Below are 25,606 nucleotides of genomic sequence, written 5' to 3'. Positions count from 1 at the left end.
ATTTCTTGTGCTGACCCCAAAGGCAAGGCGCTCTGGTGTGTGTGAAGAAGCAGAGCCCCCCACAGCACATGGTCAGACCATCTCTTGTGCTGACCCCAAAGGCAAGGAGCTCTGGTGTGTGTGGAGAAGCAGAAGTGGGGCCATGGCTGTGCATAGTACCCAAATTCTGTGACACCTGCATCTCAGAGAAGGGTTTAGGAGGGTGTGTGTGTGACCCTGGATGCCCATGAACATCCCTGACAGAGGGAATTGGCAAGTGTGGGGTGTCCCTCAGTTTGGGGCTTGGTCCCACACCTTTCCCTGAAGGTGCTCAAGGGCTTTGCTGCCTGAGCTGCACCTACAGAAGGAGCCTTGCACCTCCCTGCCTTTCCACACGCTGTGAGGGTGATTCCTCTCCAACAGCCCCTGGCAGGGCTGGGTGTGATTTCACCCCATAGCTCAGCTCTGCCTCAGTGCTTTGGAGTACAGATCCCCCCTCCAAAGAGAGGTGATGGCACAATAACAAACAGCGTGTTTGGGCATAGATGGGCCTGGCCTCAAAAGGCATCGAGACATTTAGGAAAAATCCTGCACTCCACACCTCCACAAGTCTGTGCTTCCCAGCTGGTCACTGCTGTGAGCTCCCTGCTGACCCATCCTGCTAATGGCATGGGGAATAAACCCCCCAGGTCCCACTGAATGAGGTTTGAACTCCCCACAACACCCATGCACAAAGGTCCCATACCCGCCAGGGCACTGGCAGGCTAATCCTCCCTCCAGAACAGCTGCTATATTTAGGTATCTAAATGAGACAGAGTGGCTCTTTCCAAAAAAGAGTTCGTTTGGGTTACATAAATACAGAGAGAAACTTGAAAGCTGTGTTTCCAGGTCCTTGCACTGCCATAAGCGAGCGGCAGAGATGAGGACAGGCTCCCCCTGATAATCTGCCTTTCATGTATTTTTGACTCAGCTGGATGTGCAGATGGGTTTCCAGCTCCTCTGGGCAGACGGGCACTGGTGGACACTGAGTGGACACTGAGAGGAGGCAGCCAGGGCAAGGACACCCTCAGTTGTCCCCAGGAAGATCACTCTGCATCCCATGTCCTGGCAGAGGAAAGGAGCAGCCAGCACTCATGGCATGGGCAGGAGGAGTGAAACAGGAGGAAATAAAGTGAGCAGCCCCAGCCCTACCCATCCATGCTGTCCCAACATTCTCTCCATGACATCGCTCTCCTCTCAGCTACCAACTTCCTTCCTGCTGCATCCACTTCCACATCCCAAAGCCTCTGGTCCCATGGAGAATTCCCAAGAGAATGCCCTGCACACCTCCCACAGCTCACCCCAAACTCCAGGGGCTGCTCCCCAGTTCAGCAGCAAAGCAGTGTCCCCCCCAGAGCTGGGTGACAACACGGACCGTGAGGGTTTCTGGGGACAGGGGCCACGTGCTTTCATTTTCAAAATATATATAAATAGACATACTTATTCCTACTTAAAAGGACATGGCAACAAGGGGGAAAAAAAAGCAGCTCAAATACCATCCAACCTTTCAGCCTGAGAAAACCACACAGTTCTCACAGGCTTGAGTTCTGTTACCTGGGAAATGGGTTCTAGCACTCAAAACCCGCATGCGCCAGCCTCCCTGTGGGGCCCACACAGAAACAGAAACTTCCTTTTTAAGAAAAAATTGCATTTTTTTTTTTTCTGTTCATTATCAGCACGGTTTTGTCGTGACTGTGTGCGAGCCTGCTCTAAAGGAGAAGCGATGCTGGTGGTTTAAATCTCCAGCTGTGCAGAGCTCTGGCGTTGATGCTGGTGGAGGGGAGGTTTGAAAATTCTAAAATCCTCGTGTCACTAAGATGTGGGAAGGTGGCCCTGAGCTGCACACACCTGGTAGAGCCACAAGGGCAAAGGGAAGCACCTCAGCAACCTCAGTTTGCAAGGAGCCAACAGGAATGCAAAGTTTAATTAGCTGGAAGCCAAGGGCCGTGGAAGTTGCAAACATTTGCACCGAGGCAGGGAAAGTGCCAAGAAATCAGGGCAGAGGATTAAAGCTGGACAAAGTTCAGCTGGTGCTGGTGCCCAGTGAGCACCCTGTGCATGGCAGCAGTGGGTGCTGGCAGCTCGCCTGGCATCAGCCCAGCTGCAGCCCCTGGCCAGCTCTGCCTGCAAGCCCCAGTCCCACCCACGGGCAGTGGGATCTGGCCCTGCTCCCAGCCCAGGAGTGTGGGCTCTGCCTGGGCAGCACACCTAGAGCAAAGGAGCACGGCCATCAGCTCTATGGTCACCAGTGTCACCATGCTGGCACAGGGTCTGGGCTCTGCAGGGTAAAGACAGAGCCAGCCAGAGCCTGGCCCTGCTTCATCCTTCCAGGAGAGCTGTGAGTGCCACGTTTGTCACCTCCAGCTCCTCGTTGTCACCCTGGCACATGCAGAGCTGTGGCCCGGGTGTGACCAGTGCTGGTCTCAGCTCCAGCCCAGCCTGGCTGCAGCCCAGCCCTGTGTGCATGCAAAGGGGTCATGGCAGTCTCCTGAACACCCTGCAGCTACAGATGCACTTTCTTCATGAAAAAATAATAACGCGGTTCCCTCCTACCTAGGAACTCGGCTAAAAAAAATGCAAGAAAGGCTCAGCAAAAATGCTGCTCGGCAGCTCCCCTGCACCCCCAGGGACAGCTGGGGCTGCTCCAGCCCTGGGTCACCTCGTGGCAGGACAGCCAGGTCCCCAGCTGTCACTTGTGAAAGCCACATCCCCCCTTGCACGGCGCAGGAGGGAGGAGAACAAACATGAAGAGAGGCAGCTGGGCTTCCTTCCATCCCCACAGCCCTGCTCAGGACGCTCGGCCCTCGCCACAGGATTTCCTTGCTCTTGACGTCCATGAAAATTAGGAAATGAGGGCTCCTCGGGGAATAGGTGGGGAATTTTGGCAGCGGGGGTGAAAGGATGACACTTCCCACACCGCTCCCCCCATGTGCTGGGGACAAAGCAGGTCCTGCAGCCTGCCCAGACAAAGAGAGGAGCAGAAGTGACAGCAGCGCTGAGCTTCTGTTCTCTGAGCCAAACTCAGAAAAACTGAAACAGGAACCGAGGGGCCTGGGTGAGCTGGCTCAGCAGAGGGGCTGCAGTGCTGGCCCGGCCACAGGGCCACAGGAAGAATTCAGAAAATGCATCTCAGTAGAGATATGCTGCTGCCCTGCAACTGTAGTCCCTGCAAGAGCTTGAGGCGCCACCTCAGCACAAAAACATCCATATAAAGCATGTAGTGCTCATCCCAGGGGAGGGGAGAAGTGTCACATCAGCCCTTGTCCAGCCTGTGTCCGCATCCCAACTGCTGGGTGGGCAGGGGGCTGTGGGGACAGAGGGGGCACAGATGTAAAAAGCTCCTGGCACCCTTCAGCATCACCATGCTGCCCCCAAAGAAGCTCCTGGTGCTGGGGTGCCCACCCAGCTCCCAGTGCCTGCAGGCTTCGCCTCAGGACATGGGATGTGAGATAAGGGAAGTATTTTCCCTAAGCCCCACATTGCTGCCCAGAGATCAAAGGTTACTCTGGCTACTGGATGTGTCCCCAGGGCTGCCACAGCCCCTCCACATCCCCCACCAGCAGATATCACACTTGCCACATGAAGAACCCCTCCCGGTGGGGGAGGGCTTCCAGATCTTCCAGGGACAAGGGAGATTTCCAGCTTTTACTTTTCCCTGGGTTAATTCAGAAGTGAACTGGTTTAATGCAGCAGCTTGGCCTTGACTGTTGCCTCCACGTGGGGAAGTGCAGTGAGATGGGGCTGGATAAGGACAGGGCTGACAAAACCCTGAGCGCAGCCGGATCTGTGCAAAGTCCTTCGGCGTTTCTTGGAAGCTCCCGTTATTGAAAGGAAAAAAAAAAACAAACCAAAAAAAAACAACCCACCAAAAAAACCAACCGCCATAAATAAATAAATAATATTTTGCGAGCCAGAGTTCAGGAAAAGTGCTGAAAAGCAGAACGGCCTAGCGATAAGGGAAGGGAAACACATTGGCTGGAGCATCACCCAGTGCCTACAGCGCTGGTGCCCCTGGAAATAGGTCACTACCTCACCTGACCACCCGCCCCATTAACTCCAACCTTTAGTCCTCACTACAAGCACAGAACATCCTTGCTCAGTGTGGGATGCTCTGCAGGCAGCAGGAGGTGCTGCCATTGCAGGCTGCCCGCTGCTGGGGTGTGCCCCCGGAGCTGGAGCCCCTCACGGAGCGTGGCGGTCACCCCGGCACGGCCGCGCCGCTGCTGGCGGCGGCTCCAGCGCACACAGAGATCCCCCCCTGCTAAATCACTTCAGGCTGCCAAGCAGTCACGAGAAATATAAGCCCGAGCCGGGTTGCCATGGAGCAGGGCTCAGCTGCGGGAGCCTGAAGTTGATTCCTCCAAAGGAGGTGTCTGCAGGCCAGGCCCTGCCAGCGCCTCGCGGGCCCGGCTCCGCCGTGGTGGCCACCGAGTGCCACACGCATGGGCCCTGTGCTGCCACAGCTCTGGGGACAGCAATTCCCGCTGCTGCACAGCCCCACAGGGATGGTGGCCCTCGTCCTGGTGACACCATCTCGCCAGGGCCATGGGTACACAGAAGTGGTGGTTGTGGTGGTGCAGACTGGCCCCACACAACCCAGGGATGTCCCCAAGGCTCCATGGTGCTGGCATGTGCTGGCCAGGGGGAATCATGCTCTTCATGGGATCATAGAATTGTTTGGGCTGGAAGAGACTTTAAAGCTCATCTATTCCATGCCCTGCCATGGGCAGGGACATCTTTCACTGTCCCAGGCTGCTCCAAGCCCATCCAACCTGGCCTTGGGCACTAGCTGATCCAGGGCCAGCCACAGCTTCTCTGGGCACCCTGTGCCAGGGCCTGCCCACCCTCAGAAGAACGAATTTTCTCCTAATATCTCCTGCAACCCTATCTTGGTCAGTCTGAATCCATTCACTTTGTCCCATCACTACAGCACTGCAGCTCCCATATTCTGCCACAGCCCCCCACCAAAGGGGATCTCAGAGCCTGCTGGGCTCCTGCCCTTGGCACCCCAACAAACCATCTGCCAGCAGCCTGCCTGTGACACCGCTGTCCCCCGCCCTGCACCAGGGACATGGCACCCATTCCCCAAAAACAGGAGAAGGGGCATTCCCCAAGCATTTTTAATTAGACAACCAGCCGTGCCAAAGAGCTCGTGTAAGTGGAGTTCCTCCCTACAAAAAGGCTTTTGACATTGGAAAGGTTAATGTGAGAGAGATCCCTCTCCCTCACAAAGCTCCCTTTGCTGGAGGCCCTCGTTGAGCCCTTAATTATTCACCTGTTGGAGAGGTGCCTTTCCATTACGGCATGACAGCGGGGCAGGGATGTGCAGCAGGCAGGTGGGGGCAAACCCCCGGTGTGGGGCACCCCTGGGGCACTGCCAGGGTGGGGAACACAGCTCAGAATCCCGGGGGGAAGGCAGGCAGGTGTGTGGAGATGCTCTAAAGGCAGGTTCCAGCTCAGCCCTCCTCTCCCTCCTGCTGCTGCCGGCTGCTCTCTCTCCCCTGGCTCAGCTCAGACTCTGCTGTGCTCGCCAGCCTCCGCAGCCTCTGCTGGGGTGGGGACAGCCACCAGCACCCCCAGCACCCTCCAACCCCTGCTCCAGCACGGTGACAACCACCAGGACACAGCCACCCTGCTTCCCAGAAAACTTCAGCCTTCTCCAGCCCTGGCACTGCAGCAGCCCTTCGACCCACGCTGCAGCAATGCAGCTGAGGATGCTTTTTGCACAGGCCCTCGGGCCGTCTGTCGTCCAAACCCACCCCAAATCTTTGAGAGAAAAGCCACAGAGAAAGCAGGATATGGGTCAGCTCAGTGAGGACTATCAGAAATTAGGGATGCATCCCCACTACATCACCAGAAACGCCAACCCAGCGCGGGCTCGCTGTGCCTCCTGCACTCATCGATGGATTAAGCTGTTAGCAGGAGGCTGGGAAGTTAAAGAGAGAATATTGTATTTCAGTTCATGTGATCTTTAAACATCCCTCTGAGAAGCAGCCTGGGTTTTTGGTTTTTTTTTTTAATTTTCCCCCCTGCTGCACTTTGTTTGGGGTTTTTAAACGAATTGAAGCCGTAAGAGCCACAGCGCTCCAGCCTCTCGCAGGGATGCTGAGAGCTGCTCTCGGCAGAGCTGAGCTGCCTGGCTGGCACTTCCCAGTGCCTGGTGCCAGCAGATGAACCAGCCACAACCAGCTTCATACCTCTGAGCAGCAGAGTTGCACAAAATGGATTAAGCAGGCCCAGAAATGACACATTTTGAAGCGCAGCAGAACAAAATCGCCTTTTTTTTTTGGTTGCCAGAAAAAAAAAAAAAAAAAAAAAAAAGGAAAAAAAAAGGAAAAAAAGGAAAGAAAGAGTTGGCAGGAGAAAGGCAGACATCAAGTGAAAAACCCTGATTTTCTTTCTGTAGCAATGCAGGTACCACGTGAATCATCGCTGTCCTCGATATGTAAATAGAGGTTAGCAGGCACCCTCAGCACAAACCCTTATGAATAAGGGACTGATGCAGATACCCCTGTCAAACCTTCCCCTCGCCCAGGACTCCTCCCTGGAGAGGCAGGCATCCCCTGGCACCTGCACCAAAACCTCTTGCAAAAGCCAGGACTGGGGAGGAGCATGGGTGAGAGAGCAGCAGAGTCCCAGTTCCTCAAAATTTCCACGAAGGAAACGGCTGCCATTCATCACCTCGTGGCCTCCAGACACCGCAGCCTGTCAGGACAATCTGCTCTCGTGCTGGAGCGCTGGGGTTTTTGGGGAAGCAGCTTTGGGGCTCCACACAGGAGTCAGTAACCCAGTTGTAAGCAGAGTAGTAATGGGGAGAGACGTCAGCACCAGCCCGGCCCGCCTCCTGCTCCCAGTTAGAAGGCAGCATGTGACAGAGCCAGGGCTGGAGCCTTCCCCCAGTTTCATCAGAGGTTAAGGTACAAGCACAACACATGCTTACAACTTCAGGCGCTTCTTAAGCAAATGCATGCAAATCATAGCTGGGGGGGTGCTGTTTTTTCTTCCTTTTTCCTTCTTCTCTTTTCTTCCCATCCCAGCCCTGAGCCCCTCAGCGCACATGGGGACAGAAGAGGAAATGGAATTGCAGAGAGCAGAGCACAGAGGGGCTGCACAGGAGCTGCAGCGAGCTGCAACGCTGCCCTCGCTGCTCCTCTCCTCCCACACCTGCAGACTTCGGCCAGCACTACCTGTGCTGCTCCCTCCAGCACAGAGCCCGCCAGGGACAGGGAGAGAAAACAGGGGACACAGCCAACCACGTTTCATAAACTTGGTTTCATTTCAGCACAGGCCATTTCACAGTTCCAAATTTTCCAGGGAATGTTCACAACATGGTGGGCTCACACCAGAGAAGGATGATAATTCATAGGATTTTTATTTTTTTTTCTTCCCTCCCTTAGCAGTCCCTTTTTGGAATAAGATTCTTAAATTGGCACATCAAATGCTGACCAAAAAGCAAAGAAAAAAGGGAAACAAGGTTCCAGGCACGTGCTGCAACCAGAAGAGCTTTTCACGTCGTGGTTAATGCGTGGAGAACGGGAGGGCTGTGACAGGGAAGTGCAGCCAGGAACTTTCACCTGTTCAGGGAGCACTGGGGCTGGTGGGAGCTGCAGCCTTTCTCCCAGGGGATGGCATCCCACACAAGCAGCCCGCTCCAAGGGACAGTGTCCCACACAACCAGCCTCCTCCCCTCCAAGCTGGTTCCTCCAGCAACAACAAAATGGAAAAAACCCACAAACTGCTTACAAAACCTCGGCCCACTTCTCACCTTTGCTGACCCTCCTGCTGTAATCAAGCTGTCAGCAGCTCTTGGTTAAGAAGCCAGGCTGCCTGCCCCCCTGCTCTGCCCCCGGTCCCGTGCCAAGCCGGAGCGCTCTGGCACTGCTGCATGAGAACAGGGGTGCTGGGACTACATCAATCTGGCTGGTGGCAAGCCCTGCCTGGTTCTGTCTGGCACACGCACCGCGGGCAAATCTGATTTACCAGGCTGTTTGTTTTGAACCCAAACGGCGGCAGGATTAGCCCTCGTCCTGTTCCCCACAAACACACAACACGCTCCTGCTGCTGGCAACAGCGGGGCTCAACTGGGGAGAGAGCAAGGGTTGGGATGAATGTGCTCGCTGCACAATCTGAGCTATTTTGTAATCCCTGGTTATGAAAGTGAAGGGTCGGGGGGGATGATACATAACTACAGAAAACTCTTCCCACTTGCAGCAGCCTCATCAAGCCGACTGCGAAATGCGTGCCCCGGCTCCTGCCCGGTTTATTGTATAGCGCCTCTCTTGCAGCCCCCAAAATGGAAAAGCATGCGAGCCCTATAGCCAGCACGGCTCGCTCTCGTGATCCCGCCGGAGCTGCCAAGGAGCCTTAATCTGATTTTAATACCCAGCTCCTTCCAAAACACAACCCATCCACATTTTGCAGCCGGGCGACTCGCAGCACCGAGACCCCTGTCGCTGTCGCACCACCCCCCCCTTTTCCTCCCCAAACCTCCATCCCCCAAGATCCCAGCCCGTATGCGTGGAACTGACGCTCGGCATGACTCATCCCCCAGCCCGGCTCTAGCAGCCCCTGCGGATCCCCCCCCATCCCCGCCCGCACCGCGCCGCCCCCTCCCCACCTTTGCAACACCCGGGGGGGTTGGTTCTGTACCCAAACCCACGGAGCCATCAACTTGTCCCCCCCAAATCCCCGGCCCAAGGGGGAATGGGGGGGGTATGGGAGTCCACGTGCGAGTGGTGCTGAAAGCGCCGGCGGGGCCGCGGGGCTGCGGCCGCCCGGGAGCCCCGGGAGCCCCGCGAGGGGCGAGCACAGCCCGGGGCGTGCGGACCGGACCGAACCGCGGGCAGAACCGGAGCGCCGCAGAGCCCCGCACACGGCCTGCCCCGCACACCGGCTGCTCCCCGGTGTGCAACCAGCGGGGGGGTCTGTCCGTCCGTCCGTCTGTCCGTTCCGCCCCTCCAGCTGCAGCGCAACGCGGACCCAGCACAGCCCCCCCCACCACCCGCGCTCCCTACCTGGCTGTCAGCGAGGTAACTGAAGACGAAGGAGGAGAGATCCTCATCGAGCAGAGAGCTGCAATCCGGCCCCGGCTCCGCCATCTTCCACCTCCGGCTGGGGCTGGAGCAGCGAGCATGCAGCAGGCGCGGCGGCGGCGGGAGCCGGGCGGCCGGCGGGGCGGGGAGCGCGGAGCGCCGGGGCGGAGCCGCCCGGAGCCCCCGCCCGCCCGCAGCCCCCGCCCGCGGTGCGGGACCCCGGCTCGGGGGGGAATCGCTGCGAGAGACCCCCCCAGGGGATGTGCGGACACCGCTTTGTGCGCCCCTTGCAAGTGCCACCCCGTTAAAGATGGGGTGCGCGGTGCCGCCCGCTGCTGCTGCACGCCTCTTGGGGCATGCTGAGTTTGGAGATGGAAGTGCTGCGTGCAGAGCAGGGGGCACATCCAGGTTCTCGGTGGGGTTTTTAAAGTGTCCCGTAGTTCCTGCAGGAGTGTCTTCCCCAGGGATGCACGCACAGGGGGGACCCGCTTTGAGCAAGGCCACTGCGCACACCTTAAAATCGCCGGTGTTTGAAAGTGGGAGCACCCAACAGCACCAGGCACCTCTCAGCAGTCCCCAGATCACCCCATGTGGAGATGCATAAATCTCGGATTTGTCTCGGATGGGCCTGGGGTCACTTCTAGGCTCACAAGTGGGACTAGGGCACTGCAGTAAAGAGTAAAAAGGAGCAAAAGATCTGATTTTCCTTGTTTTCGTTTCAGCTGCCGCTGTTTGCATCTTGATGTCACGCACGTCATCTTTCTGTCTGGGGTTTTGAGGCGTATCCTAAAAGCCCTTTCAGAAATAATTAATGATGGGACCAAAAGTCTCATGAATGTTCTATTTACTTACCCGTAGCAATTACATGGGAAAGAGCAGGGCTTGGCACTGCAGCCTGAATTAGCTGATACACAACCAACCCAGAGGCAACACCTGCAGCCTAATGGCTCCAGATCCTTGAATCCCCTCAGACTGCCTAGGAGCCCTGCAGGGTCACTGCAAAGAGCTGATGGAGCAAAGTGATGTGGAGCTATCGGGGTGGGGAGCTTTGTGCCAGGCTCTGGCAGGAAAGGCCCACTGCCCGTGTGTGTTCTCTTTGCTGTTTCAAAGGCAGAGCTGTTTCCAGCCACTCTTAATTCCCTCTTGGCCTCCCTTTGGTTCTGGACATGTTGTGAGCACGGTGCAATGTAGCAACACTGGGTTTTCCCTGTTGATCCCAAGCCTTGCACCAAAGGCAATGCCAAGGACAGCAGCCTGTTGTGTCACACTGATCAGAGCTGGAGACCAGGGTGGCCTGACTACTGGGACGGGACAAAGCAACTCTTCCTCATTGCTGTGCACTCTAGTACTAATTACTGTTCACTAGTGCCAAAACACTTACCCAAGGTGCTTTTCCGGCTGCCCTGCCAGCAGTGAAACTTCTCTTCCCTTGGGTGGGAGGCCTGGGTCCTGGAATGCCCTGCCAGAATTCACAGCACAGTCAGCAGGGCCAAGGGAGGAAATTGCCTTGCTCTGGGCCATGTGCAATTCCTTGAAGACGGAGATTTGAATTCCAGCGTGACCCATCCAATGTGGATTCCTTCCTTTGCAGGACATACCAGTGATGAAGGCTACGATGGAGTGATGAAGATGAGCTGAGAACAGGAGGGATGTTTGCCCCATCAGGGCAAAAAGCAGGGCTGGAAGGCCTCACCACAAAAGTAGTCCTTTGGGAGGAATTTGTTGCAGGAGAGGTTCGCAGTTGAGTATCTCGTGATTTCCTTTGCACCAGCTGCACTCAAGTAGGAAGTGACATTCGTGGGAATTACTTGCGAATTGTCATTCGAAAATCAAGCTGTGCATAGCTGGGTTTTACGGAAATACCTTTTTCCTTCTGGTCTGTGTGCAAGCACATTTCCTCCTCGCTTGCTATCTAACCCGAGGAGATGAGCCCTTCCCAGCCTCCAGTGGTCACTGCAGGACACCCACCCTGGCAGCAGCGTGGAGGAGCATGAGGAGAGCAAAGCCCAGCCTGCACTGCCCCATTTCTCCTCTGAACAGACACGTTAGGGCTTCTTCCAGCCCTGCAGGCTCAACTGGATGTGACATTGGGGTCAGGCTGCCCTTGTGATGGGAGGGGGACAGAGGACAGCAGAGCACAAGGGGGGCACCTTGGCCAAGTGGACTTTCTACAGCTTCTGGGTTTCAGTGGGGTCCTGCAGGATGAACTACAGCTGCTCACGTGGCTGCAAGTTGATGTTAACTTGCCTGACATCAGCTCCTGACTGCTCTGGACTTTTGCACAATCCAAGCATTTTTCTGTGCCTTTTGGGTTTTTTTTTTCACCAGTGAAATGGAGATCACAGCACTTCCCTGTGCCCTGCACTTTCTGCAGAATTGGTTGAATAACACTCATAAAAAGGGCTTCGGAAGCACCAGGAGAGAGGCGGAGGAGGACAAGATGTTTTAAGTGCTGCTGTCTCCACCTTCTCAGAAGTCGGTCATGTGGCAGCCTCAGGAACACCTGCGGTGGGCAGGGATGGTGTCTGGAGTGCCGTGGTGTCAATGGGACATCACAGTGACTGTGTCACACAAACACAGGAGCCGGGCAGCTCTGCCATGTGCTCACAGCTCTCCTGTTCAACCAGACCCTGAGCTTTGAGAGCAGGGCAGCTGCCAGAGCTCCAGCTTCTGCTGCTCTCTGTATTTATTCACTCGAAGAGGTGTCAGCCACTCTCGAGCAGAATTAAACCCCCTGTGCCCACCCTGAGCTGAGCCGGAGCGCTCCGTGGCACTGCTACAGCAGCAGCTCCATGCTCAGCCCGGAGGGGCTGGGGATAACATTACCGAGGTAAAATATAACAGGAAAAGCTTGCAAATGTCCTTTCAAAACAACAGCGAGTGAGTAATGTCATTGGGCCAGCGGTCAGCAGGGGACAGGGTTTGAAGGTAGCCTGAGCTTGCCAAAGGCCAGGCGTGGGACAGGGGCAGGAGCCAATGAGCTCCGGCTGGGCAGGAGCCACCCCGGCCAGGCGACCGCCCGCCCTCGCTCTCACGTTGCAGCTGCCTCTGTTTGTGGATGGCAAAATGTTGTAAGGACCGGGCAGTGAGAGGCAGCGGCAAATGGGGCTCCTCCGAGTTACAACATCCCCGGCAGCCGGCGGGTCCCCGCCAGCCCCGCTCCTGGTGACACTCTCTGCTTGGCACCCTCGTGAAATGGGAGGGATTGGCGTGGTGGCAGGAGCCCTGTGAGCCGTGGTTGGGGCAGCTGAAGGGGAAGGTGTCCCCAAGCTCCCCTGGGGCACAGCAGTTGGCAGTGCCATGCCCTGGCTTTCGATGAGTTTCTCTGCCTGGCTCCTTTCCACGAGCTCTGTTTTCCCTTCCCAGCTCAGCCTCATCCTTCACCTGAAGTCACGAGCACGGGGACAGAGTGTTGCTTTGCCTCCACGCTTTCTGTGCCTCATTAGCTGTGTGCACCTGGGAGCTGCTGCCTCCTCCTCCTCCTCAGCTGGTGACAGGAGGGCTCTGTTGTGCTTCATGGTCAGCAAGGAGTGAAAGTCTGATGTTCTCTCTGCCACAGGACTGAGGGACTGGCCCCTGGGGCTGGAGGGACCCAGGAAACAAAAGTGGATTTTGAGGGCAAGTGAATGCTGGCTGGGCTCCTGGCTCTGAGATCCAGCTTGTCCAGGATCTGAGGCTCTGGCAGTTCAGAGGTTGCCAATCCTGCTCCAGATCCCCTCGGCATCATTGCAGAGTGCACACCTGGGCACCATGGACATGCTGCCTGGGCTGTGGCTGAGCCCCCCAGGCCTGGAGTGCACCCAGCAGAGGGTCCCTCCCCACCCTGTACCCCTGCCAGGCTCTCTGCAGCTCTTTCCCTGGAGCAGAGGCTGCTGCAGCTCCCTCAGAGGAGCCTGTGGCCAGCACTGAGGGTTGGAGGGATGCACCCATGCAGGGAATGTTGTACAGGGCTCCAACCTGCCCCATCCTGCAGCCTGCTCCTCTCCCAGACTGCAGGCTGGAGTGTACTGTAGAGGTAAATCCACGCAGATACTGCAGAGAAAACCTAGGAGGAGATTAATGTGATGACAAAGGAGCAAGAAGGGGGTTTTGTGGATGCATTGTTGAAACAGATGGGAATTTCCCGGAGCAAGAGGCAGAGCCCAGGCAGCAGAGGGTAGGGAAGGCTCCCGCACGATGGCTCACGCTGCCCACCAGCTGTGTGGGCTGAGCAGGGGACCAGGATGCCCATTGAGTCCTTATGGCACTCTCAGTGACTCATTTGTCCACGGAAGCAGCACACCCACAGCAGCTGAAGCAGCCTGTCCTCCTCCCCGGGCTGCTCTGGCGCAGCAGGGCCAGCCGGCCCCTTCTGCCTGGGGATGAGAGGCTGGCAACAGCCCAGGGCGCTCGGCTCATCCTGTACCTCACTTCATCTGGGGGAAGGAACACGCTGTCAGAGACCTTGCACTGCTCCTTCTGCACTGCCTGACATGCCAGCCTGCAGCCCGAGCCTGCCCCGTGCTGTCCCAGGGTCGGTGTCCCCCGTGTCCCCCTGAGCAGCCTGGCACAGGGCACCAGTCAGCTGTGGCACCACTGGGAGCTGTGCCATCCGCTTCGTGTCCCTCGTGTCCCTTTCACTGTGTCTGAACTCTGGATCTCTCTCACTGTGCTGGCAGTGTCTGTCACAGCCCATCCATGTCACCCCACTGGCCTCATCCCTGCCTGCTGAGCTGCCTCTGGTCCTGGTGGTGCTGCCTGGGCTGCCTTCAGTGCCCATCCCTGTCTGGCAGGACAGCACCAGGAGCTGGGGCACCTCCTGTATCCCCCATCCTGCTGCCAGCTGCTCCCAGGAGGAGTGAGAGGCATTGAGGTGGCTCATCCTCCTCTGCTGATGGCTCCAAGCAGGGCAACCCCTCCTGCCTCTCCCTGAGGCTGCTCAGAGTCTGGGTGCATCTCTTCCTTGCTCTCTTTTAACTTCCTCATCCCTGAGACATGCTATGATCACCAGAGCAGGTCCAGATCCCCCTGCACCAGCAGAGCTGGCCAAGGCAGCGAGCAGTGAAGGGAGACGCTTTGGATCTGCAGCGCTGCTGAGCAAGGACTTGCTGTTCCCCAAGCAGCTGTTGCTGGCAGGGATGTCCATGGGCATCTCCTGGCTCGTGACTCCCAGCCTGCCAGCCTGGCTCTGTCTGTCCCTGGGCCTCCATCTCGCAGCACCCCCTCCTCCCTTGTCACCAGCTGTCCCCTGAGCATCCCCCACAGTGCCTGGCCACCAGTGTCCCCAGCTCCTGCAGCCCTGGCTGGGCACGAGGGGCTGGTGCTCAGCTCCTGGCACCCCCTGTTAGAGCAGAAACCCCTCTGCAGGTGTTCCCCGCCTTGCTGAGCTGCCCTCAGCACTTTGGGGAGTTGGGGGCTGGATGATGGGGGTGGGCAGCAGGCACTGTGCATCTCCCAGCCCTGTGCAGACATTGCTCTGCTGCTCCTCAGCATCTCAGCACTGTCTCTCTGAGCAGGAGAACTCCAGCTCCAGCCAGTGCTATAAATAAAACCATTCTTTTATCCCGCCAAATAGGTTCTCATTGATTTTACCTATTCCTCCTCCTCCCCCCGAATCCCTTTGGAATGTGAAGTCAGCTGTGAGGAGCTTGGGGAGCTGCCAGCCTGGCTGGGGAAATGCCACCCCCTCCAGCCCCTCTTCCTGGGAATAGCTGCTCTCCCCTGGTTTTCACTCTCTGAACAGGCAGCACCACTGGAGGAAAGCAAACGAAGCTCCCTGGTGGAAGTTTGCCGGCTAATTATTTATTAATGTCCTGACAGTGCAATCGCCGGCAGCCAGGCAGCCCCTGAGCCTCAGGAGAAGGATGAGGAGGAGGATGGAGAGCTCTTCTTGCTGAGGAGCTCGGGGTGAGCTGACACTGCTTGGGTGTCTGGCTGCTTGTTCCCCATGGCTGAGACCAAGGGGGCCCATCCCAGAGACCCTGGGAAGTGCTGAGGGCCGGTCCCAGGGTGTCCCCCGGCCCCTTGTGGGTGATGGCAGCTGTGGGGCTCATCCCCCCAGAACAGGCAGTGTCTGGATGCTGCAAGCAGCTCTCCTCACACAGGAGCTCCCCGCGCACGGATAGCAACAGAAATAATGCAGCAAATCACAGCTCGCACAGCCTCCCTGGCACTTGAAAGCATCTCGAGAGCTTAAAAAGCTGCAAGATGCTCTCATTCCCATCCTCTCCTCGCTCCTGTGCTTTGGGGTGGGGGGAGCATCCATCCCCGGCAGGGCACGGTGCGGGAGGCAGGGCAGCCTCGTGCGGGGCTCGGGCTGACTCATCGCCATGCAGTGTGCAATTACCACGGCGAGTGCGGGCCCCTGCTGTTCCGCACAGGTATCTGTGTCAGCCAGGGCTATTTCCAGCTCTCCCCGCACTCCCGGCTCCGCAGAGAGGTAAGAACGCAGCCGCCTCGCTCCTCCGCCTGCCACAGGGACGGGCACGAGTTTGCCGGGGAGCCAAGGGGGGGTTGGAGGGGGCATCCCGAGAGCTTGGATCGCACAGCTGCGGGAGGAGGGAGAGCTGTGCCATCCCGTGCCCACCCGGGTGAGGGGCACAGGGGCTGCGGGAGGAAGGAGAGCTGTGCCATCCCGTGCCCACCCGGGTGAGAGGCACAAGAGCTGCGGGAGGAGGGAGAGCTGTGCCATCCCGTGCCCACCTGGGTGAGGGGCACAGGGGCTGCGGGAGGAAGGAGAGCTGTGCCATCCCGTGCCCACCCGGGTGAAGGGTACAGGGGCTGAGGGAGGAAGGAGAGCTGTGCCATCCCGTGCCCACCCGGGTGAGAGGCACAAGAGCTGCGGGAGGAGGGAGAGCTGTGCCATCCCGTGCCCACCTGGGTGAGGGGCACAGGGGCTGCGGGAGGAGGGAGAGCTGTGCCATCCCGTGCCCACCCGGGTGAAGGGTACAGGGGCTGAGGGAGGAAGGAGAGCTGTGCCATCCCGTGCCCACCCGGGTGAGGGGCGCAGGGGCTGCGGGAGGAGGGAGAGCTGTGCCATCCCGTGCCCACCTGGGTGAGGGGTACAGGGGCTGCAGGAGGAGGGAGAGCTGTGCCATCCCGTGCCCACCCGGGTGAGGGGTACAGGAGCTGCGGGAGGAGGGAGAGCTGTGCCATCCCGTGCCCACCCGGGTGAAGGGTGCAGGGGCTGCGGGAGGAGGGAGCACTGTGCCATCCCGTGCCCACCCGGGTGAGGGGTACAGGAGCTGGGAGCCACCCGGAGCGGAGGGACCAGCAGGCAGGATTTGGGCTCGTTGTTATCAGCGGTGCTGGTGGAGCTGGAAAAGCAGCAGGGATGGGATAAAGCACAGCCTGAGAGATGCTGTGGCCTGGAAAGGCAGAGGGGAGGGACCGGGATAACGGGAGCGCAGCGCCTTGCCCTGCCGGAGCAGGTAAGGGGGGTCAGCAGCTCTGCCTCCCCATCTGTACATCGAGTGCCTGCCATTCCCCACCAAGCTGCTGAGCCAAACTGCGCTCGAAGAGTGAGATTTTTGGATTCCCAAAATGTTTGCAGAAGGTTTTGCTCACTGCTTTTCCCGCTGGTGAGCTGGAAGCGGGGAAAGCTCAGGTGTTGGGCCAAGCTCTGAGCAAGGATGCATCCCTCCAGCCACAAGCCTCGATCATGGCACAGGTTTTACAGCCAGGCAGGAGCTGCAGCCCTGTCCCCATGGCCAGCTGTGCCATCACACCAGTGCTCAAACTGGGAAGGACTGGTGTCCCTTCGTGGGAAGCCTGGATGGGATGAGTCTGCCCAAGGAGAGCAAGCCCAGCCTTGCACAACCTTTGGGGGTTTTCCTGAGGTGCTGGAGGTTTGCTCACCTTCATCTGCAGGCTGCAGAGTGGGAGATGCAGATGTGCCTGGCATGGGTCAGCCCAGGATGGTGACACGAAGGATGTGTGACATCCCTGGAGACCCAGGGTGTGTCAGGGAACATTCTGTGCCCATCCTCACTGCCCTGAGCATGAGCTGTGCTCACCACCCAGCTGGGCCTGCTGGGGACAGGTGGGGATAATGGAGAAAGAAAGGATGGATACACCCAAGGGGCTGGGAGGGCTCTGTGCCTCAACACCCCTTTGGTTTTTGCCTGAGCTGTGCCCACCAAACCCAGCCTGGGAGAGGGTGAGGCCACAGCCAGAGCTGTGCCCAGCATGGGCTGTGCCCTGCTCCAGGTGCCAGGCTGAGAGCAGCACCCAGCACCTCCATCCTCCCCACAGCCCTCAGCAGAACCCTCAGCACGGGAGAGCTGCTACAGAATCTCACTGGAAAAAATCACATTAATCATCCTCAGCACTGCCTCCCTGGCCTTTGTCACAGTTTGGTGCCCCAGCAGCAGCTTTAAAAGCATTATTTATTTTTAATAAAAGCTGATCTAAAGAGCGGCGTTGGCGGGATGATAAAAATAAAAATGCAGTGGTTGTCACAACTGTCAGCATCCCTGGGAATGGGGCCTGGCAGTGTCCAGCTGCCTTCCCTTCCAACCTGAGTGGCTGCACAGGAAGGGAGGAAGCAGCAGCTCTGTGCCAGGAAAGCACCTCCTGCTCCTTATTTCGACACACAGGTGCACTTCTCCAGTGTATTTGTAATTTTCTAAATGTTTAGTAGCTTTAATTCCATTTACTGCATGAATAAATGAGCAAATAGGACATCTACAAATGTTGGGAAGTAAATTAGCTTAAGTCCTTTCATTAAAAGAGCTATGTGATATTAAAACATCTGTGTTGCAATGTGCTGATATCACATTAGCAACGGGAATAAGAAATCCTGTTTATCCCTACGAAACTAGATTTTCAGGGCATGGATCTGGCAGCGTGCAGCGGGGCTGAGGCTGTAAACCACAGTGCCTGGCAGCATCTCCATTTCCCCAGGGAGCCTGGAGAGTCACGGGGCAGCATTCCATGTCCCAGGCTCCAGGGCAAGCTGAGAGCTTCACCCCTGGAAAAGTCTGCCCAGCCCCACGGCGGTGCCCATCAGGCAGGGGAGAGGGAATTGTGCAGGAATTGTGCAGGAATTGTGCAGGAATTGTGCAGGAAGGATGCAGGAAGGATGCAGGAAACACACCTCACTCACTTCCTGACCATCTCTTCTCTTTCCATCACTTTTTCTTGTCTGGCAGGTGGGAACAGAGCTTGTCTGGAGGCCCTGGGAAGAGCCCAGCCCAGCTCCTGCACATCCCTGCTGCTGCGGCTCTGCAGAGCAGGGTCAGGCTGCTGCTCCAGGTCCCCTCCAGCTCAGGTTTCTCCCTGGCTTTTCCAAGGGAGCCCCGTGAGCAGCAGGGTTTGAATGCTGCCTGGCCGAGGCAGAGCACAGCCATGGCTGGGACAAAACAAAACCAGCATTCACGGGCAGTCATTGAAATTCCCAGCAGCTGTTCCCTCCCAGCACTCTCAGGTCTGCCCTCCTTTCCTGTCCTCAGCCACTTCCAGGGACGTTTTCCTGGGTGTTAAAGGAACAAGTTCACCTATCACCAGCATCCCTCCTCCTCCTGCTGCTCCTGCCTGATAAAAACAAGCCCAGGTGGGGTGGCACTGCCTCGCTCAGTGGTTCTTCCCTGCCAGGACACCCCACAGGCACCAGCACCCCAAACCCCTGTCCCTGTGTCCCACAGCCGCCTCCCTGGCTCCAGCTCATCCCCATCTCCTCGTGATGCTTCCTGCACCCCCGAGGCTGAGCCAGGATGTGGTGGTGGCTGCCCAGGCTGTCTCCAGCACATCCTCACACGGCTGCAGTGGGAGAACCCCCAGGACACCCAGAGAACCCTCAGGGATGGGGCTGCGAGCCAGAACAGCCCCAGCTGGAGCTGAACTCTGCCCCAAGCACGGCTCACATGAGGAAGGAATTGCTGGGGCACATGTTTTGGTCTGGCTGGGTTAACCCCAGCCCTGCCTTGCTGTGGGGCTGGTGGTGCTGGGAGCAGCACAGGGCAGGCAGGGGCACGCCGGGCAGGGCAGCAGGAGCCAGCACACTGCGCTTCCCAGCCAGAGCCTGGGCTGAAAACGCTGCCTGCAGCGAGCACAAATGAGTTTAGTGGCCTCAATTTAATTCCCATTTGGACACGGTGGGAAAAAAAAAATTTATACATATATATATATAAAAAGAGGGAGAAGAGCAGAGTCCCAGATGGGGCCCTGGGAGCTGCAGACACATGGGAGGCACCAGGGGTGAGCCCTGGGGAAAAGGGGGCTGTGCTGGCAGCAGGGATGGGTGTCACAGGGACAGCAGAAGGGGTGGCACTGCCACTGGATGTGCCACTGGAGCCACCAGCGTGAGGGTGCAGCAAGCACGGAGCTCCCCCACCCCAGGAGATCCATGGAGGGCCAGGACTGTGCCCCTCTCTCCCTCCTGCCCCCACCCAGGGTGAGGTGGGGCTGGGGACACAGCCAAGGGAAGGCTGGCAGGGGGAAGGTGCCACTTCAGGAGCCAGGGCTCCAATTTCAAAAAATAAAGTGAGGTTTTCATCTGTGTTTGCTTACCGAGGTAATGACTTTATTTCTGATTTGATGCTCTTGTCCCTGATGAGTCAGGCACGAAAAGGAAGAGCTGATAAGAGTGAAGAGGCCCGGCCAGAGGGATGCTGGTGGCTGCTCTGTGCCTGGCATTCCCCACCTGGATCTCCTCCAGGGGATTCCAGAGATGCTGTCAGCTCTGGGGCTGTGGGCAGCAGCTCGGGGAGGTGAAAGCAGCAGCAGCCAGCCCTGATAAGAGCTGGGCTCTGCCCCGTTATGGCTGTGGGGAAGGCACAGAGAGGAGCACAAGGTATTCCATACTTGGTGTGACCTGCCTGGATCACTCTGTGCCCCCGGCCTCATCCTCTTTGGGAGAAACAAACCTCTCTGGTGGGGAGGAGAGGAGATATTCCCCCTCCCTGGCATCCCTCTGTGCCCATCCCTGGGTGCTGGTGGGCAGCAGGGAATGCCCCTCCTCGGAGGATTTAATCCCTCCCAGAACAACCCAGCTCCATTTCTCCATCACAAAAAACAAACTGATGTGTTTTGCCTGAGATGAAGATTGGGAGGGCAATCCCAACCACACTGCACCCAGTTCCCCCCAGCCTGAACCAGCAGCTGGGCTAAAGACACATTTTCTTTGCTGAGGAGGAGGTTCCTCCTCTCCCCCATCACTTGTTCCAAGTTTGCCAGTCCCACAGAGACGTGAGCAGAGCTCTGTGCAGCTGGAGGGTTAACATCTCAGCTCTTCCAAATAAATAGAAAATGACCCAGTTTCTTCGTTTTCCTCTTTTCCCAAAGTCCAAACACCCAAAAAATGAGATGGTAAGTGGAAGCCACAAATAGATTTCATGTATCCTGGCAGAGCTGGGAGATGAAAGCAGGGAAAACAGCTCCTGCCTCCCCTGCTCAGACCTGGGAATGGTGCAGCACATCTTGCCAGGGGTCCACAAAGCAGGAGAGGTTTTGGGTGTGATCCCAGCTCAAATCCTCACCCCTGGGGGACCAGGCTGTTCCCAAGCTCTCCCCAGTGCAGCTCCCATCTGCCTTGTTCCAAGCATTAAGGTGAGTGGCAGAACGTGCCCAGCCTTCAACTATTCCTATCACGTCCCATCTGGAGACAGAAATCTGCCTGCTGGCTTTACAATTAAAATTGAAATGATTTGATTATGGGGCTTCATTAGTAAAAACAAACAGCAGGCAGCCTCCCTCCCTCTCCCCACACATCCCCGCCCAGCCGTTCCTCCCTGGGGCTGTTTTAGGTAAATCCCAGCCGGGATGCGGCCGGGATCACAAAAGGGTTCGTGTCTGCAGCTTGGAGCTGCTGTCGGGAGCAGCCTGGAAGAGGCAGATTGGAGCCCCACAGATCTCCTCCTCTGGGCACAGATGAAGGAACAGCCCCCACGGTTTGATGGGCTGGCACAGACAGGGAGCAGGATGATTTCCAGCCCCTCTGGATGCTTGGAGACTTCACCAAGGGGTTCACAGCTCCAGGGCTGGACTCCATCCCCTTCATTCCGAGATTCTTTGCAATGGGGGCATCCACACCGAGCTGGCCTTGTCACTGCTCCCTTTTCCTTCCCTGCAGCTGGCACATCCCACGGGAAGGGCTGGGCAGGCAGGGAGCAGGCACGGAGCAGGCTGCCCGTGGTGTGTGCAGATGCTCCAGTCCCTAAAGCATTGGCAGTTCTGGGGGAAGCAATTCAATCAACACTCGGGGCGTTGGGAACAGGCTGTGCAGGCTGGGAGAGGAGGAATGCCAATGAAGGAGGGCTCGGGAATGCTGCTGGGTTAGGGAGCACTCTGCTCCCAGTTCCTCCAGCACAAGGGGGATGGTTTCAAACCAACAGGGTTGGGTTAGATATCAGGGAAAAACTGAAGTGTCACCAAGCCAGTGGCACTAACAGCATTGCTGTCCTACCCGGGCTTGCCTCGTGGGCTAAATCTTTAACCAGATCAAGGGTTTAACTTTATCAGTAGCTGGAAAAACGTGGCACCACTTCCCTGGGGCAAAGTATCTTGAGCCCTGCAGAAATTGCATTTCCTGGGCCTCAGTCAGCAGATCCTTTGGCATGGGGACCCCAGGACTCTCTGGAGCAGGGAACACCCTGTGCCCCATGCCAGACCTGAGCTCCCAGCTGCTTTTCCCTCCAAAATCACGATTTTCACAGCTGGCACTGCCCCTGGCAGGGTGTGTATCTGGTCATGGGTTGCCCTCCTGGTGGGCATTGCAGGAGGAAAAGCCACCACTGGAGCAGAGGCTTCTGTGCCCCCTCAGGGGAGCCCCCCAAAATCCCCCTGCCAGCCCCACCAGCTCCCAGCCCTGCAAAACCTCGCACATCCCCTGCCCAGAGCAAGATGATTGATTATTGTTATTAGAGGTGGAGAACAGTTTCTGTGCACAGCCAGGTGGCTCAGGAGCAATTCGTCACCCACCGGCGGGGGGGCCGGGCTGTCCCCCTGTCCCTGCCGAGCTCTCTGCAGCCTCAGGAGGGTCCGAGGCAGCTCCGGGCACGGCCGGATGGAGCCCTCCCCTCTCTGATGGGCAAGGGTAGGGCTCTGTCCTGAGCTGATCCCTGCACCCCCGGGGGATGAGGAGGGGGACGGCAGAGATCCATCCCCACGGCAGGGATCCATCTCACCCCCACGGCAGAGATCCATCCCCTCCCCATGGCAGGGATCCATCCCCATGGCAGGAATCCATCCCCATGGTAGAGATCCATCCCCACAGCAGAGATCCATCCCATTGCCACGGTAGAGATCCATCTCACCCCCACGGCAGAGATCCATTCCATCCCCACGGCAGGGATCCACCCCCACGGCAGAGATCCATCCCCATGGCAGGAATCCATCCCCATGGTAGAGATCCATCTCACCCTCACGGCAGGGATCCATCCCCTCCCCACGGCAGAGATCCATTCCATCCCCATGGCAGAGATCCATCCCCCGGCAGAGATCCAGCCCATTCCCACGGCAGGGATCCATCCCCACGGCAGGGATCCATCCCCACGGCAGAGATCCATCCCCATGGCAGGAATCCATCCTCATGGTAGAGATCCATTCCATCCCCACGGCAGGGATCCATCCCCACGGCAGAGATCCATCCCATCCCACCCCATCCCATCCCATCCCATCCCACCCCATCCCATCCCATCCCATCCCATCCCATCCCATCCCATCCCATCCCATCCCATCCCAATCCCGGTTCTGCCCCGAGCAGGGGGTGCTGTCACACAGCCTGGGCACAGCGCAGGGGCTCAGAGGCACGGAGGGGATGGGGACCTGGGGACCCCCGGCCCAGGGGCTGTGCCAGGCGGGGCTGCAGCCCCGGGCTCAGCTGGGACACGGCGGCAGCCGGTGCGGGCGGCGAGGGGGGGCTCTAATGACGGTCCAGCTCAGCAAAGGTAGCAGAGCATGAAAGCAATTTCACACTTTATTAGACAATTCAGGTGCCAGCTGCACCAGCCTGGAGCCAGCGCTGCTGCTCACACCTCCCCTCCTGCTCCGCAGCGCCGGCTGCGCTCTCGGTGCGGCTCAGCCCTTCCTCGGGCCACGCTGGCACACGAGGGGGCTGGAAGGGTGGCCGGGGGCTCGGGCTGCTCCTCGTGGGCCACCTTGCTCCCGCAGGGGGCAGGGGACATTGCAGCTCTGCTCGGAGCCAGCTCAGCCTGGCAGCGTGCGGAGCTCCGTGCCTAAAACCCCTCGGGCTGGCTGAAACCCCTCGGGCTGGCTGAAACCCCTCGGGCTGGCTGAAACCCCTCGGGCTGGCTAAATCCACTGGTGCTCTTGAGCCCAGCGCAGCCACCCTGCTCCTCCTGGCTCCCCTCTTTTTCCCTCTCCCTTTCTGCACCCCGCAGCGAGGGCATTGAGAGCTGCGCTTGGGGTCTGCTCCTTGTTCTCACACCTCCCTGTCCCCGGGGTGCCCGACGGGCACACGGACACCTGGGCACTGTGCCACCCTCCTGTCGTGCCGAGATCTCACCGGGGCCGTGTCCCCAGGGAGCAGCAGCCGGGCCGAGCCGAGCCGAGCCGAGCCGAGCCGAGCCGAGCCGAGCCGAGCCGAGCCGGAGCTGCCCCGTCCCGCTCCCCGCACGTGGCCGGGCTGGCACCCGCGCCTTGGGGACACGGCCGTGCGCTGTCACACCCCGCGGGTGGACAACATCCAAATGCCTGCACGTCCAGGATATGAATCAGGTCGGACAGGAGCGCGGCAGCCGCGCCGGGACAAGCGGAGCTGCCCCGGAGGTTGCTCCGGCAGCCAAGGCAGCGCCGGTGCCAAATTCCGTGCGGGCAGGGCCGGGCAGCAGCGGCTCCGCTGTCACCTCCAGAGCAGCCCCGGGCACGGCAAACCCCCGGCCTGGCATTCATTTCCCTGTTTGCACGGCTCTGCTTCGCCGTGGCACGGTGGCACCGGGCCAGGGCCGTGCCTAACCTTGACCCGGCGTGCTGGCAGCAGCCGGCCGTGCCCAGCTGTCCCCCCGTGCCCCCAGGCACAGGCATGTTCCACCGGGCCAGCCAGAGCATTCCTCCCAGGAGAGCCTGTCCTTGACAGGCTATTTAAAGGCACACTCGTGCCCTTTATCCCCACTCATGTTTAGGCTGGAAGAGCCCCGTGCCCTCCCGTGACTCCAGGAGGGCACTTCCAGGCTGGGGGCAGCAGCTGTGCCGTGGGTTTGGGGGAATTCATGGGAGGAGAGAGGGGTGCAGGCATCCACGTCCTGAAATCAAGCACCAGGCCCTGTCCTGGGCACAGACCCCTGGGAAAGGTGCCCTGGCCATGGAGGCTGGCAGCAGGACTGGGGGGACTGCAGAGCCCAGCCACTCCTTGGGATCCAAAGACTGGAGAAGGGAACTCATTTCCCCTTTCCTGCTGGGTGTCCAGTCAAGTCCTGACCACCCCAGATCTCCTCCCAGTGGGAAGATCGGGGCTGAGGCAGCAGAGATCTCAGCACCCCTTGTGCCACTGTCACCTTTAACCCCCTGCAGGGTCTCAGGCTGTGGCCAGCCCTGCCTGGCACGGGCTGATGGCTCTTGCACCCCACCGAGCTGGCAGGAAGGTGACTCGGGAGGGAAACCCGACCTGATGGGATTTGATTAGGGATGGAAAAACCCAGAGGAACCATCTGCAGGGAGCTGGAGGGGTGAGCCCTGTGCTGCAGGGCCTGGGCTGGGTGGGCAAACACAGACACTCAGCCCCTGCTCAATGACCCTCATCCCTCAGCCCACTCATTTTCCCTCCCTGAGGAACCCACCAACCTTTCCCCAGGCTGGGAGCATCCCCAGGATGTGTCCCCAGCTCTGCCACTGCTGGTTTTGTGTCTGACACTCCCAGGTTTTGTGTAGCTGAGCATTTCCTCGGGCCTTTCAATGCCACCTGGGCACAGGTGGCTGTCCCCCAGCCACCCCACAGGTACAAAGGAGGGTGACCCCCACCAGACCCCAGCCCCACATGTGGGACACACAGGGCAGTGCCTGGGGCTTGTCTCCAGGGCTGGGTGAGGGTTCCAGCCCTGCCCCACTGCCCATCCCGCAGCCACGGCCGCTCTGGGGAGCCCGTGGGTGGCCCGTGGGTGGCCTGGGCAGGACAGGGCAGGGCAGAGCCCGGCGTGCCAGCGCTCGCCAGCCGGCACAGGCACCTTTGATGCGGGCAGAGTCAGGAGCCCAGGGCAGCCGGGGAGACGCCAGCCCGGAGCTGCACTGCGGGTGAGGGATGGGCAGAGTGCACTGCCAGTCCCGGGGCGCTCCTGATGCCCCTTTGGCACCACATCAGCATCTCCTAACAGTGCAGCCACGGGGAAACTGAGGCAGGGAGCTGGGATACCTCGGGAAGGGTGGGAGAGAGGCTGTCTGCATTCTCAAACCGAGCCTTAAGTGAGGACCAACACGGATTGATTCTCCCAAAAACCTCTCCCATAAGGACTCGTGTCAACCCGCCGGGGATGTGTGCGGGTCTCAGCGGGACAGGGGGTCCCGGGAGTGGCGATCTCCGTCCCCCTGAGCGGTGCGGAACCCCCGCAGTGCCCGCATTCCCCGCACTCCCCGCAGTGCCCCCGCACTCCCCGCACTCCCCGCACTCCCCGCACCAGCGCTCCCAG

General features: G+C 58.8%; 1 protein-coding gene across 1 annotated transcript in view; it reads right to left on the bottom strand.

Annotated features, from left to right (window-relative positions):
* The window catches only part of PPARGC1B (PPARG coactivator 1 beta), a 40,952-nt gene extending 31,775 nt beyond the window's left edge, over window positions 1-9,177 (bottom strand). The window contains exon 1 of the mRNA XM_033073555.1: window positions 9,033-9,177. Within this exon, the coding sequence (XP_032929446.1) occupies window positions 9,033-9,116 (84 nt within the window). The 5' untranslated portion in view covers window positions 9,117-9,177. The remainder of the gene's footprint in view (window positions 1-9,032) is intronic.
* Window positions 9,178-25,606: the final 16,429 nt, after the last annotated feature.

The sequence above is a fragment of the Catharus ustulatus genome, chromosome 15 (genome assembly GCF_009819885.2).
Source record: "Catharus ustulatus isolate bCatUst1 chromosome 15, bCatUst1.pri.v2, whole genome shotgun sequence".
Lineage (NCBI taxonomy): Eukaryota > Metazoa > Chordata > Aves > Passeriformes > Turdidae > Catharus > Catharus ustulatus.
Note: the sequence above shows the minus strand (reverse complement) of the source record. Positions and strands in the feature narration are given on the sequence as shown.